This window comes from Nematolebias whitei, chromosome 5, assembly GCF_014905685.2.
Source record: "Nematolebias whitei isolate Nwh7 chromosome 5, NemWhi1, whole genome shotgun sequence".
Taxonomy (NCBI): domain Eukaryota; kingdom Metazoa; phylum Chordata; class Actinopteri; order Cyprinodontiformes; family Rivulidae; genus Nematolebias; species Nematolebias whitei.
The window spans coordinates 19,872,672-19,886,392 of NC_056502.1; the positions used below are offsets into that span (position 1 = coordinate 19,872,672).

General features: G+C 41.4%; 1 protein-coding gene and 1 pseudogene across 1 annotated transcript; one reads left to right on the plus strand and one right to left on the minus strand.

Annotated features, from left to right (window-relative positions):
* Nucleotides 1-1,018: 1,018 nt before the first annotated feature.
* Nucleotides 1,019-13,249, plus strand: LOC119409443 (RNA-binding protein 12B-B). Its single transcript, XM_037676330.1, has 2 exons — nucleotides 1,019-1,442; nucleotides 10,430-13,249. Exon 2 carries the CDS (start codon nucleotides 10,452-10,454, stop codon nucleotides 12,402-12,404), a length of 1,953 nt encoding a protein of 650 aa, XP_037532258.1. The 5' UTR covers nucleotides 1,019-1,442; nucleotides 10,430-10,451; the 3' UTR covers nucleotides 12,405-13,249.
* Nucleotides 12,712-13,721, minus strand: part of LOC119409760 — a 16,925-nt pseudogene continuing 15,915 nt past the window's right edge.

Consider the following 13,721-nt stretch of genomic DNA (forward strand, 5'->3'; position numbering starts at 1 on the left):
GTTGAGTTTTGTTTCTTTGTATTCAATGTTTTGACTATTTCACACCTTGTGGGACATAACTAATTTGTGTCTTGGTGATTCTCTATTAATAATCTTGTTTTTTTAATAAATTGTGGCTCATATATATAAAAAAAAAACATTTATCAAATCTCATTAAGTTTCTTTGATTTTGATTATATTAAATCCCTGTGACAATTCTGACCATGACTAAGCTGCAAACAAAGCAGAGAGCAGAGTTTGCCGCTCCTCAGACTGAAGGAGTCTTCTGGACAAAAGATGGAACGTTTCAACAATCTGCCCAGAGGCCCTGACTCAGCCTTGCTAGATTTATCTACCTAACCCAAACCCTGGATTATTGAGCATGCATCCACTCAAGGTGATTCATATTATTTGCATCACGTGTTACATGAGGTGGAACGAAATTGTGTACTCAGTATCACAGATACATCCAAAAATAACAAAAACAAAGTACAAGTATTTAAGATCTAGATATGTATGTGTAGCTGCTCTTTGAATTGAGAAAGCTCCTCGCATGAGAAGCGAAACGTCTTCTGTTACAAATAAAGTCCAGTTGTTTTGTCTTGAACCTAAAAAAGTACATCTGGTCCTCTGGACATAAAAAAAAAACAATTGTAGAAATGTTTCGTCTTTCATCCAAAAGACTTCTCCAGTCTGAGGTGCTGTATTCAGCTCAGTCTTATAAATGGCACCTTCTCAGAGTGGATCAACCAGTTTGCTGCTGACAACATAAACCAGCTGATCACATGGTCTGAGTGACAGGAGGCTGAGTGATACTAGCAATCACAGCATTGTAAGAGGGGGACAGTTGAGCATTGAGGCCTCCACCCCTGTTTAATGATGGACGGTTTCTTTTCACAAAGATTTTGTTTTTGGCTGAATACAGCACCTCAGACTAAGGAAGTCTTTTGGATGAGAGACGAAACGTTTCTACATATTTTTTTTTTTTGCATTGTTTTGTTTTTTTGAATGTCCAGAGAACCAGATTAACGTTTTTAGGTAATTCTAAATGTTATCAAAAGCTTGTCAGAAAGAGATGTTCAAGTGTAGTTGTATTTTAGGCAAAGTCTGACTGAAACTGGGTAAAAGATACATTTAAACAAAACTACAAAAACTCAGATTATGAATTCCATACGCTTTTATATTATTTTACATGCATTTGCACATAGAGACAAGAGCAAAAAATAAAAATAAATAAGAGGTTACAATGCTTTTACATGTCCAGTCCAGTAGATGGCAGTATGCAACCCCATAATTTGCCACAACGAAGAACCTTCGACATGTTTGCTGACCGTTGAAAAAAACCCACGAAGAAGAAGAAGAACGTTGGGAAACTCGACGCTTCACTGAATTTAACCGAAGCCGGACCCATTTGCAGTGTGTTCCTCTGCACTTTCGATTTTGTTCCAGCATTTGTCCGTTGTGTAAGTTCGGCCATTGTTCAATAGGCTTTTTTATAAAAATATGATGAAAAAAGTTGCATTCGAGGCCTAACTGCGACGAACATCGCACGAGCTAAGGCTAAAGCGGACAGCTATCGGGCCTTATAGCCATAAAGCTAACGTTAGCTTAGCGCATGCAACCGTCGGCCAAGTCGTCGACGATGTTTGCTATTAACAGCTATGATTTCACGATAAATGTGGCATTTTGAGTACAGCTTGACAGTAATTTTAAACCACATGTTTTGTTTTAATTATAGTTTTGATTACTAGCTAAATGGTTTTATTGACATCCCACGAGGACACTCGGGTTTTTTCTGCTTTTAACTTTACAGTGAAAGTTTACGTAAGGGTACACGTTTAAAGACGTTTTATTTAGTTATTTAACCTTTATTTATACAGGTAGTCTCATTGAGTCATGAGGACTCGTTTAAGAGGGACCTGGTTTAGACAAGACAGTATATAGAGTACATACGATAAACAACAATAGTAAGCAATTAAAATATGTGGGCACTTGACGAGCGTGGTATAAATTATCATTATTAAATCGTGATATGCGGAGTTCAGTGACGATTATGGATTCCTCTGGTTCAAACGGTGCTGAAATGGTTTGCATGAACGTTCTCAATTCTTTGTTGGTAACCATGTTATGCGATTTTTTGGGGGAGCATACAGTTAGACATTCTATTTTCTTGACTATGCAGTAGTTGCTGCAATTTTAAATGCAAACCTTGCAGAGCACATCTGTAATTCAGCTTTGTTATCAAAAAGGAGAAAAGCGTTCTTGTCACATCTGTAATTACATCTGAGGTGCTTGTCAGATCTGGCATGCAAATAACCTGGGAGGTTGGGTAAGTTTGGAAACATTGGCAGAACCAGTGGATTGGCCTCCTTTTTTCATCAGAAATGTTGGTATACCTTATGGAACAGTTTACCTGGTCAAAACTGGGAGGAAAGCTGTCCTGCAAAATGTGCTAACCACAAACAGAGATTTTACACTGTGGAACTCATCCTTAGAGGTGTGTGATATTGTCATCAGTGATTGTGAAAGTGTGGATGAAGATGACTTGGTTTTTGATGATGGTCATTTGTTCAAATTGAGCCTTCATTGTGATAGGTTAATAACCTGCTGCTGGGTTTGTGTTGGCATAATATCCTGATGCATGCTCAATAATCCAGGTAGAAAAATATAATAAAAGTTCAATCTGGTTCTTTGGACATTCAAAAAACAAGACAAAGCAACAAAAACAAAAAAAATTAGATATGTTTCGTCTTTCATCCAAAAGACTTCTTCAGTCTGAGGTTCTGTATTCAGCTCAGTCTCTTAAATAGCACCTTCTCAGAGTGGATCAACCAGTTTGCTGCTGACAACCAAAACCAGCTGCTCACATGGTCAAGAAGGACCATCAGCCTAACAATGGATCATTAACACACTGATGGCTGTTTAATATTCACAGGGGATTGAGGATACTAGCAATAACAGCATTGCTAAGCTTCCAGTATACTGCCGCGTACGTCTGTTCACGCGTACGTACGCATGTACTGTATGCAGAGGGTTCAGACTTCGTACTCCAGCGTACACCCTGAGCAGTTGCCGAGCAGCTTCACAGACAAGTGGCGTTTACCTTTGGGACAAATTGAGGTCGCCGATTGGACTTTTGCTGACACGCCTACTGGATTGATTGACATGTCGGGGGGGGGGGGGGAGTGCTGGCAGCCTCAGCCACAGCGGTGTTCTGTGTTTATATGTTGTTAATAAAAAGATCTAAAAAAACGGAGCACTGGCTTTGCGCAGCCCACACATCAGACCAACCCATCAGGAAATCTCCAGACCCTCCCGCAGCCACGCTGGACCTGAGTTTAATTCACTCGTGACAAATTCCTTCATTTCTCACCATTTCAGTCGTGACCTCAAAGGAGGAGGAAGAGATCACTTCCTCTTGGCAAAAAAAGAAAAGGCCTGATCAGAGATGAAGAAGGGGAATTTAATACATTGGTGTCGCAGACAAAACAGTCCATCGCTGAGCAGTTTATTGTGCGACACCGCGTACGCAGTCGTAAAAATTTGAGCTTTACACGGACATGCCTTGGGGGGGGGGGGGGGGTACGCTCGTACCTCTGCGTATGGACGTATGTGGCAGTATATTGGGGGCTTAAGAGGGGGACAGTTGAACCCGGAGGCTTCCACCCCCCCTGTTTAACAATGGACGATTTCTTTTCACAAAGATGGCCTCCTTTACTCCTCTCTCAAACCATCGTTCCTCTCTGTCCAGGATGTGAACATCTTCATCCCCGAAAGAGTGACCGCTGGCCTGGAGATGAGTGTAGACCGCAGAGTCCTGGCCTGATGATGTTGATCTTCTGTGCTGGGCCATCCTTTTGGCCAGTGGCTGTTTTGTTTCCCCGATGTAAGACTGATCACAGCCCTCCTGACACTGAACAGAATACACAACATTGCTCTGTTTGTGCCGGGGGACTGGATCTTTGGGATGAACCAGTCTTTGCCATAATGTATTTTGGGGTTTAAAAGCCACTGGGACGTTATGTTTAGAAAATAAATGTCTCAGTTTCTCTGATACTCCCTCAACATATGGAATGACCATTGGTCTGGGTTCCTCTTTTCACCTGATGGCTGACTGGAGTCCTGTTTGGGTTTCTTCTCTGTTTTCAGGAAGGCCCAGTTAGGATATCCACATTGCTCTAGAGCCTGTCTTGTGTGGTATTTCTCCTTCTGCCTGGCTCCTGAGCTAGTGGGGATGCTGTCTGCTCTGTGATACAGAGTCCTGATGACTCCTAACTTGTGCTCCAAAGGGTGATGGGAGTCAAACTGCAAATACTGTTCTGTGTGGGTGGGTTTGTGGTACACCTCAGTTTGCAAATGTCCTCTATCAGAGACTGAGAGCTCATAGTCCAAGAAAGCCAACCTGCCATTTTTTTACATCTTCTCATGTGAACTTGATGTATTTATCCACATAGTTGATGTGGTCAGTACTCTTTTTTTTTTTCTTTCTTTTTCTACCTCCTCCATGTACAGGTTGCAACAATAGGAGATACTGGAGACCCCATAGCACACCCATGTTTCTGCCTATAATATTGCTCCCCATGTGTGAAGTAGGTTGACTGCAGGCTCAGTTTCAAGAGTTGACACAGTTCTGTGGAAAGCGTGGTCCTGCTGCTCAGAGTGGTGTCTGATTTTAATTTTAAACTGACCACCTCTACTGCATCATCAACAGGAATGCACGTAAAGAGTGATGTGACATCAAAAGAGACCATTGTTTCATCATTCTCCATGATGACATCCCTCACCTTGTCCACAAAGTCCATGGTGTTCTGTATGTGGTGTTCTGAGCTGCCAACTAAAGGGATGAGTACAGACGCCAGATATTTGGAAACATTGTAAGTGACAGAGTTAATCATACTAACAATTGGTCTTAAAGGTACACCTTGTTTGTGGATTTTAGGTAAACCATACAGACTAGGTGTGGCCTCCCCTGGGTACAGTCTGTGGTACAGAATACGGTCAATAGCCTTGTCCTGTTCCAAATTTTTCAGGCAATCTATTAACTTCTTCTTGTAACCACTTCCTGGATCTCTTTTCAGAGGTTCATAAGTGTTTAAGTCACTAAGGAGTGTCATAACTTTCTCATGATAGTCTTTCTGGTTCAAAATCACTGTGCACCTTCCTTTGTCTGCTGGGAGAATGATGATGTTTTTGTCCTTGCTAAGAGTGGTGAGTGCATCCCTCTCCTCTCTACTGATGTTGGAAGGTGGTGGTTTGGCATTGCTGAGGCAGGCTGAAACTTTGATTCTGAGCTGTTCTGCTTCACCCTCTTTCATTTGTTGTTACGGATGGCTGACTCTGTGGCTGTGATCATCTCCACCAGAGATTCTCCACCATTCTACTTGGTGCAACCGCAAAGTTCAGTCCCCTGGCAAGAATCTCTGTCTCCAGCTGGGTGAGCTGTCTGTCAGATAAATTCTTCACCCACTTTTCTGTCTCCCTGGCATGTAATTGACTACTGGAGTGGTGTCCTACACTGAATGTGTTATTGGCATTGTGATGGTGTTGATGAGTTATTAGTAATTTAAACTTGTTTTGTTGTCAAGTCTTGGACTTGACATGCTGTGCTAAGCGTGCCTGATCTGTACAGTCCAACACTTGCTGAAGTGTGGTCTGATCTAGACACGTTAGTTTTTGTTTAATGTGCTCTTCTTTGGACTTAAAGGCTGCAATAGTAAAATTGGTCCGTCTCACCCGTTCATTGGGTTCATTGTTGGCATATTAGTTTTATAGACAGGCACCAACTGATCTGAATAAGCATTATTTTCCAAACACAACAAGATAAAATAACAAAGCTCCCTATCTGTTGCTAAAACAGCTTAAGTCAATCATACTTGTACAGCGTATGCAGTCAATGCATATCTGTTGCAGCGCATTTACTGGGGGGGGGATGGACGGCGACGTCCTGAGCTGCGCGGCGCCCAGTTAGTTTTTTTTTGGGGGGGGGGGGGGGGGAGACATGGCTGCGCGCTGTTTGTGCCGCCAATTTTACAGTTTTAAAACAGGTCAGAGTAGAGAGACAGACACATCTCAGCCACACGATGTCTGTACCGACATTTTTATTTTTGGGAGTGGGAGAGACAGACGCACATGAGCCATCCGCTGTTTTTACTGAAAGTTGTTACTGAAAGTTTTCGTTTGTGGGGGGGGGGCATTCAGCGTGAGTGTTCAGTAGGAGGGAAGAGGCTGTCTTTTCTTTTTAGCTAGTGCACCTGCATTGCAAGCTGCTAGTTTAGTGTTACGTCTGTTCCGACAGTTGGTTGGGGGTGGGGTTCGGTAGACGGGGTGCTCGGCTCTGTTGACGGGGTGGTGCACCCTGCTTGTATAATAGTAGGGGAAACACTGTTATCTCCTCTTTGGTCTTCCTCTTTGTCTTTTACCTGGCAGCTGCATTTCTAAGTTCCTTCTGCTGATAGACCCACTGTCCCTCGTCTGGACGTGTCCAAACCATCTCAGTCTGGCTTCTCTAACTTTATCGGAGTTTGTGAGTGTTACAAGCTGCAAAAGGGCAACAATTTAGGGCTGTTTTTTTTTGTTGTTTTGTTTTGGATGCTCCAGATCAAGTGGAAAATTGACTTGTTAAACAACTGCTGGTAAGGTAAACACAAGAGGCTGTGGTAATGTTTTTTTCAGGACACCATTCCAGGACTGGATTTATAAGAAACTATCATCAAGACTGTCACATTTCAGTAGCTATGGTACTTTGGTTAAACATATTTTGGCAAAATACGTGGAACTATTTGGTAGATCGTTTTTGAAGTTTTGTTTAAATCTAGATGGTGAAGCACAGTGCATTTTGCGCAAAGGTGTGTATCAAAAGATGTGTTCGATGTTGTGTGTTCAGTTTACAACTCTGGAGCCTGAGGTGGTGAATATGAAGATTTGCAACAAAAAAAAAGGCCACCTAATTTAAAGTTGGATGGTTTTAAGTAGGGATGGGGTCAATCCGATCCAGTATCGGAGGCCGATACCAACATAATTTACGTATCGGATTTTCCGATCCTCCTGCCGATATTTCCGATCCATGATGCAAGTTTGCTTCATACTACGGAATGGATTTCCTGAACGGCGGCGTGTCTCATGAGCCCAGAGTAATAAGACCCGCCTCACATTCAGGAAATCCAGTTCATAGTTTGCAGCCAGCTACAACGTGAGGGCTGAGTTAGCAGCACTGTGGCTAACAGCTAACAAACTTTTCCATCTAAACATGTCCGTTGTCTGGAAGTATTTTACACTAAAACCACCACAAAGCAATGCAGCAACGTGCAATGTCTGCAGAGCCATAGCGCCACATTAAACCACGGTAAAGTTAGTTTTACGATGGACATTCGAGCTCCGTGGCTTCAGCGGGGCGCTGCTCTTTGCTCAACCCGGGGCGGCCAACTCGACCCCTGTCAGCCGCGTCCAATCTGCCCCGCTCAGTCTGCCTGTCTCTGAGGAGGGACAGACTTGAGCGTGGCTGCCCCAAATCAGGCTGCCTGCTTTGGATTGAACAAGAAGAAGACGTCGCTGAAACCACGGAGCTCAAATGTTTACAGAGAAGTTGCTAAACTTCATCATAATTAATGACCAACCACTATCAGTTGTAGAAAACGAAGGATTTCACAGTTTTATACTTGCAGCTAAGATATAGTTTAACCTCCAGAGATATTTATCAGTACAACAGTAGACAATCATAAAAAACATTATTTGAAAATTATATATATTAAAAACAAAAATGGCTACATTATAAAGTGATGTAAAATACTAAAAATAGGAACATGCCTCTTGGTTTATGTCATTAACGTAGCAGATGTTTGAAGCCATTTAACATTTTATTTAATTCATTTATTCATTCATTTAAAAGAAACAATTTTAAAAAAACATCAAAAAGAAAACATGAATGAAAAGAGTGCAGAAAGAAGAAAAAAAATTCTTATATCTGCCCCTTATTAAAAAAATATAAAATAACTTTAAACAATCACTTAAATTAATCACTTTAATATCCACTTTAAAGCTAGGTATTAAAAAAAAAAAACATGTTTTGTGTTAGAATTTAATTCTAGCTTTAAAACTTATCCATCATTAATACAACTTACCTCAAGTTGCCTTTTTGGACATGTATGCATATATTTGTACAAATTTTACCTGAGAGGAAATTATTACAGCTTCATATAAAATCAATGATGATCATGATATCGGAATTGGATCGGTATCGGACGATATTCATACTTAGGGATCGGAAGTAAAAAAAAGTGGATCGGTGCATCCCTATTTTTAAGTAAGTAAGTACTAAGTAAACTTGTTTTATATAGCACCTTTCCTAGATAATATCACCAAGTGCTTTACAGAAATACAGAATGCAGGCTTTAAAAAAAACACAGTAAGAACAGCTGATGAAAACTTTATAAGTAAAACATTAAACTAAACGATGGAATAAAAATGTCTTGACGCTGCTTTTTAAAGGAATCAACAAAGACAAATCACTCAAAAAGACAGGGACAGTGCATTCTACGGCCTGAAATGATAGAGCAACCTGAAGCCCCCAGTATACTGCCGCGTACAACTATACGCAGAGGTACGCACGTACGTACGCAGAGGTACGTGCGTACCCCCCAGGGCATGTCTGTTCAAAGCTCAAATTTTTATGACCGCATATGCGTACGCACAATAAACTACACGGTGACAAACTGTTTTGTATGCGACACCAATGTATTAAATTCCCCTTCTTCATCTCTGATCTGGCCTTTTCTTTTGTTTTTTTGCCAAGAGGCAAGTGATGTCTTCCTCCTTCGTTGATGCCATGACGGAAATTGTGAGAAATGAAGGAATTTCATGAGCGAATTAAACTCAGGTCCAGCTTGGCTGCGGGAGGTTCTGGAGATTTCCTGGTGGGCTGGTCTGATGTGTGGGCTGTAGAGCCAGCGCTCCCTGTTTTTTATTTTATTTTATCTTTTTATTAACAACATAAACACAGAACACCAGTGAGGCTGCCAGCGCTCGCTTTTTTTATTTTTTCCAACCTGTCAATCAATCCAGTAGGCGTGTCAGCAAATGACCAATCAGTGACCTCAATTTGTCCCGAAGGTAAACGCCCCTTATCTGTGAAGCTGCTCGGGGTGTCTGCTGGAGTTTAATGACTGAACCCTCTGTGTTCACGCGTACGTACGCGGCAGTATACTTGAGCCTTGAGTTTTAAACCATGTCTTTAGGACCTTTAGGAGGTTCAGCACTACAGCCCGTATACCTAAGGATACGGGCTGTAGAATAAATCAACATTTCAGTGATGTATTGGGGTCCTGTTCATTTAAAGCTCTAAAAGTCAAGACTGAAATTTTTTTAATTCTAAATTCAACAGATAACTAATGTAGAGAAGATCAAACTGGAGTAATGTGTGACCTAGTAGTTACTGTTAAAAGCCTTGCAGCAGCGTTCTAAACCAACTGGAGTCGAGCGACAGCAGATTTGTTAAAACACGCAAAAAGGGAATTACAAAAATCTTCACGAGAAGAAATAAAAGCATAAATAAAGATCTCCAGGTCAGATTTGCATAACATTTGCCCTCAATTTAGAAATATTTCTCGGATGATAAAAGCAATTTTTTACCAAAAGTCTTGAATGTTTGTCCAAAGACAAACTGGTCAAACAGAACACCAAGGTTTCTGAGGCTTGTCTGAGTTGATAAGCCCAGAGAACCGAGGTGTTGCTTGATCCAAGGAACTTTCTGTTCAGGAGTAATGATCAGGGTTTCAGTCTTCCTAGAATTTAACTGAAGGCAGTTGTTAGCTAGCCATGCCTTAATATGGGAAATTTAGTAATTCAGCTAACTTGTGTAATTCTGAGTCACAGAACGAACAATACAGTTGAATTTGATCAACACTGGTAAGACACATTTTTGAAGCTACTGATAATCTTTACAAGGGGGTTAATGCATAAAAGGAACAGAATAGGACCTAATATTGTACCCTGATGGACACCATACAATAAATGAATAATTTTGGACTATGTTATTCGCAAACATGGGAAAGGGTCTGTTGCTCAAATGGGAATTAAACCATTTATGAACAGTTCCAGGAATTCCAAACTCATTTTGCAGTCTATGTTGCAGAATATTGTGGTTGATTGTGTCAAAAGCTGATGATAGATCCAATAAAATGAGTACACTGCACTGACCAAAGTCTGCAGACATCAGTATGTTACAGGCAGTTTCAGTTGAGTGCATTTTGCGAAAATCAGACTGAAATTTATCCAGAATATTACTGTGCAGGTGCAATTTTAAAGGTGCTTTTAGTAAGAATTTAAAATGTTCCTGCTTTGTTAGATTATTCATAGCTGTTTAGATTTTTGTGTTACGCTGGAATGGTGGGAAATTGTTGCAGAGCAAGTGAGGCTCTGTGGGCAGTAATATTATTCTTTACCCCTTTGTCTACAGGTGGAGTTGTTTGTGCCTCAACATGGAAGTCGTCATCCGTTTACAGGGACTAAGTGGCATGGCAGATTCTGGGGATGTTCGCAGGTTCTTCACTGGCCTCCATATCCCAGACGGAGGCGTGCATATAATTGGTGGGAAACGAGAAGAAGCTTTCATTATCTTTGCTTCAGATGAAGATGCGAGAAGAGCCATGACACGGTCAGGGGGATGCATCATGGATTCACCGGTAACCTTGCTACTGAGCAGCAAAACAGAGATGCAGAAACTTCTTGAAAGAACGGCCCAACATGTTGAGCTGGATCAAAAGAACGTATTTGATGATGATGTTGGACGTGCACAAAGATATGTGTACCCAGAGGTGGGCCCAGGATCCAGTGGCCAATCAGGTTATAGTCCTGACTCCCAGCATCAGAGGCCTTCACAAAATGAAGAGTTCTATGGTGTATTTCTTAAAGGTCTGCCATTTATGGTGACTGAGGATCACATTCGTAAATTTTTTTCTGGTCTAACCATAGATAAAATTCTGCTGTTAAAACACCCGGATGGACGATTGAATGGAATTGGCTATGTTACATTTGCAACAAGGCAGGATGTAGGCCAGGCCTTAAGGAGGGATGGGCAATACATTGGAACAAGGTACATTGATGTTAGGAGAACATATTCCCATGACTGGTTTAATGCTGTGGCGAAAATGCGAATGCTTGGATTCATGTCTGAGGACGTCGACAGAACGAGGAGCAACAAAACTGACCACCTTCAAATGTGGAGATCACCTGGTTTCAGCCGGACAAATCCACAACGCGATAGGTCACGGTCACCTGTGGCCCAGAGGAATAACTCTCCATCTACCGGTAATAAAGAATACTGTGTGATGTTGGAGAATCTGTCTTTTTCAGCAGAAGTGGAACATGTAAAACTGCTTTTTCCTGACGCAAAACTCAAAAATGACCAGATCCTGTTCTTAACAGACAAGTATGGACAAAGAACTAGATCTGCATTAGTACTCTTCAGGAGCCGCCAAGATGTTAGCGAAGCCTTAAGTCCTGAGAGTAAACGGTTATGGCATCAAAGCATATCTGCACGTCCCATCTCAAAAGACGACATGGTCAAGCTTATGGGTTCTCAAAATGAGAACGTCAGACCTTCTGGAAATTTGGAAAGGTCTGAATACCAGGAAGGACCTTCTTCTTACCCCAGGAACTCATATGACACCGAGAGATCATGTGTGTTCGTGAGGTACCTCCCATTTGATGTGAGGAAAGTCGAGATCCTCAGCTTTTTCCGTGGGTTTAATGTCACAGAGGACAAAGTTCATGTTCTGCATGACCACAGTGGTGCAAAGGTTGGACAGGCTTTGGTTGTTTTTGGGTCTGAGGCAGAGGCTATGGAGACACTCCGTCTCAATGGACGTCAGTTTCTTGGTTGTGAAGTGATGATGAATTGTATCACACGTTCTCAGATGAAACAGTTGGTTGATGAGACACTTAAGGGGAGTGAACCAATGCCAAGAGAGGAGCAGTACTCAGGGAGGAGCAGCGAGGCGTCTTTTCCACCTGATAACTCTTCTTACCCTGATGCAAGCATTGCTCGAGATGGTAATATGCCAATGGCTAATACGGGGGATCGCTTCCATGGAGGTTCCAACAATGAACCTCGTGCAGTGAGTTCCCATTCTCCACGATACAAGGGCAATGGTGCTGATGACCATTTTGGTCCTCCAGCACAGCATTTGGATAGTCCTACCTGTGTGCAGATGATTAACTTGCCATTCACAATCAAATGTGAAGAAATCTATGATTTCTGCCATGGATACCACGTCATACCTGGATCTGTCTCACTTGAGTATGAACGAGGCGGAGCACCCAAAGGTTCTGCTACTTTGTTATTTGAATCCTATCAGGAGGCTTTAAGTGCAGCTCAGGAACTAAGTGGAAGACCAATAGGTTTGAGAAAAGTCCAGCTGTTCCTTGCTTGAAGGATAAATTTCCTTTCATTGATTTGCCAAGTCGTACTGCTTTAGGGTGTACGTGTACTTATGAATGAAACAAAAATGGTGTAACTACATCTAGTCAGTGTTTGGAGTAGGGATTTATGGTTCTTGTTTTTTATCTTGTTTCATTTAACTTTTTTCCCCTTTATGCATTTTTATTTCCGTAGAGCATTGTGGTAGGCAAAGTAAATCTACTTTTTATTTGTACATGTAACTTTGTATTGTGACGTGTTGAAGGTCACTGGGTTCCCCCATCCTCTAAAAAGGTCTGCAATCGTCCCTTTGTAAAACATCAAGCGTATTCAGACGTCAGGTCCATACGGAGTTGTCGGAAATGACCGTCTGCTCCAGAGCTGCTGCTGCGCCTCAGCTTCGGCATGGGGCAATGTTGGTCCAACCGAGCTGCTAGCATGTGCTCAGACGTCCTGAAACAAGGGTCTGAGGAGAAGAGGAAGCCAATAACCTGTAACGTTAATGGGTTTACCAGACCCATCACTAATAAAATAGATATCTGGATTAGTTTGCATGATTCTGAGCATTATTTTTGTTGAACAAATTGATTCCAGTGAAGCTCGGAGTGTTGCTGCTGTCAACAGAATCACATGATGTGGAGACACAGCTGGTGCCAACGATGGGGAGAGAAAACATTCATGTTAAAATAAAAAGTTCTAAAACCAACAAGCAAAGTAATAAAGAGACACAGGCCAACTGTGAAATAATACATATGTGTGAAGATCTCTCATTTATATGACAGAAAAAGTGAAAAACAAAGTGGTTGTTTTGATGTCCCATCAACAATTCTTCATAAAATGTTAAATCAACTTTAATCAAAAGAAGAAGAAGAAGCCAGAATTGGATCACATTGGATCAATTGCTCGTTCTTAAGATATACTGAAAACAATACTGAAATGCAGGTCTGCACTAAATGAAAACAAAACACTTGCAGACTCAGCTGAATTTAATCTGTATGTAAACTAATATGAATGGTTAATTTAACATTTACCCTATTTTCAGCCACTTTGACTCTTTTTGTAGGTAAACAAATGCATGTAGCAGCTGGCAGCCAGAACCAAAATTGTAAGGACCATAAGCCACATGTAATCTGCTGGCTTCCTTAGATAACTTTTACTGATTGGCTTTTTCATGAATGTGATTGTTTTTGAACAGTGCCCTGAGAAAACTTCATTTGTGACTTGGCACTACAGTATATAAATACACTGAAATTAATGGAATTTTATTTAAACAAAAATATTTTGTTGAGTTTTGTTTCTTTGTATTCAATGTTTTGACTATTTCACACCT

What these genes read in the sequence shown, in the direction of transcription:
- LOC119409443 (XM_037676330.1), top strand. Translation starts at nt 10,452, where the DNA reads ATGGAAGTCGTCATCCGTTTACAGGGACTAAGTGGCATGGCAGATTCT.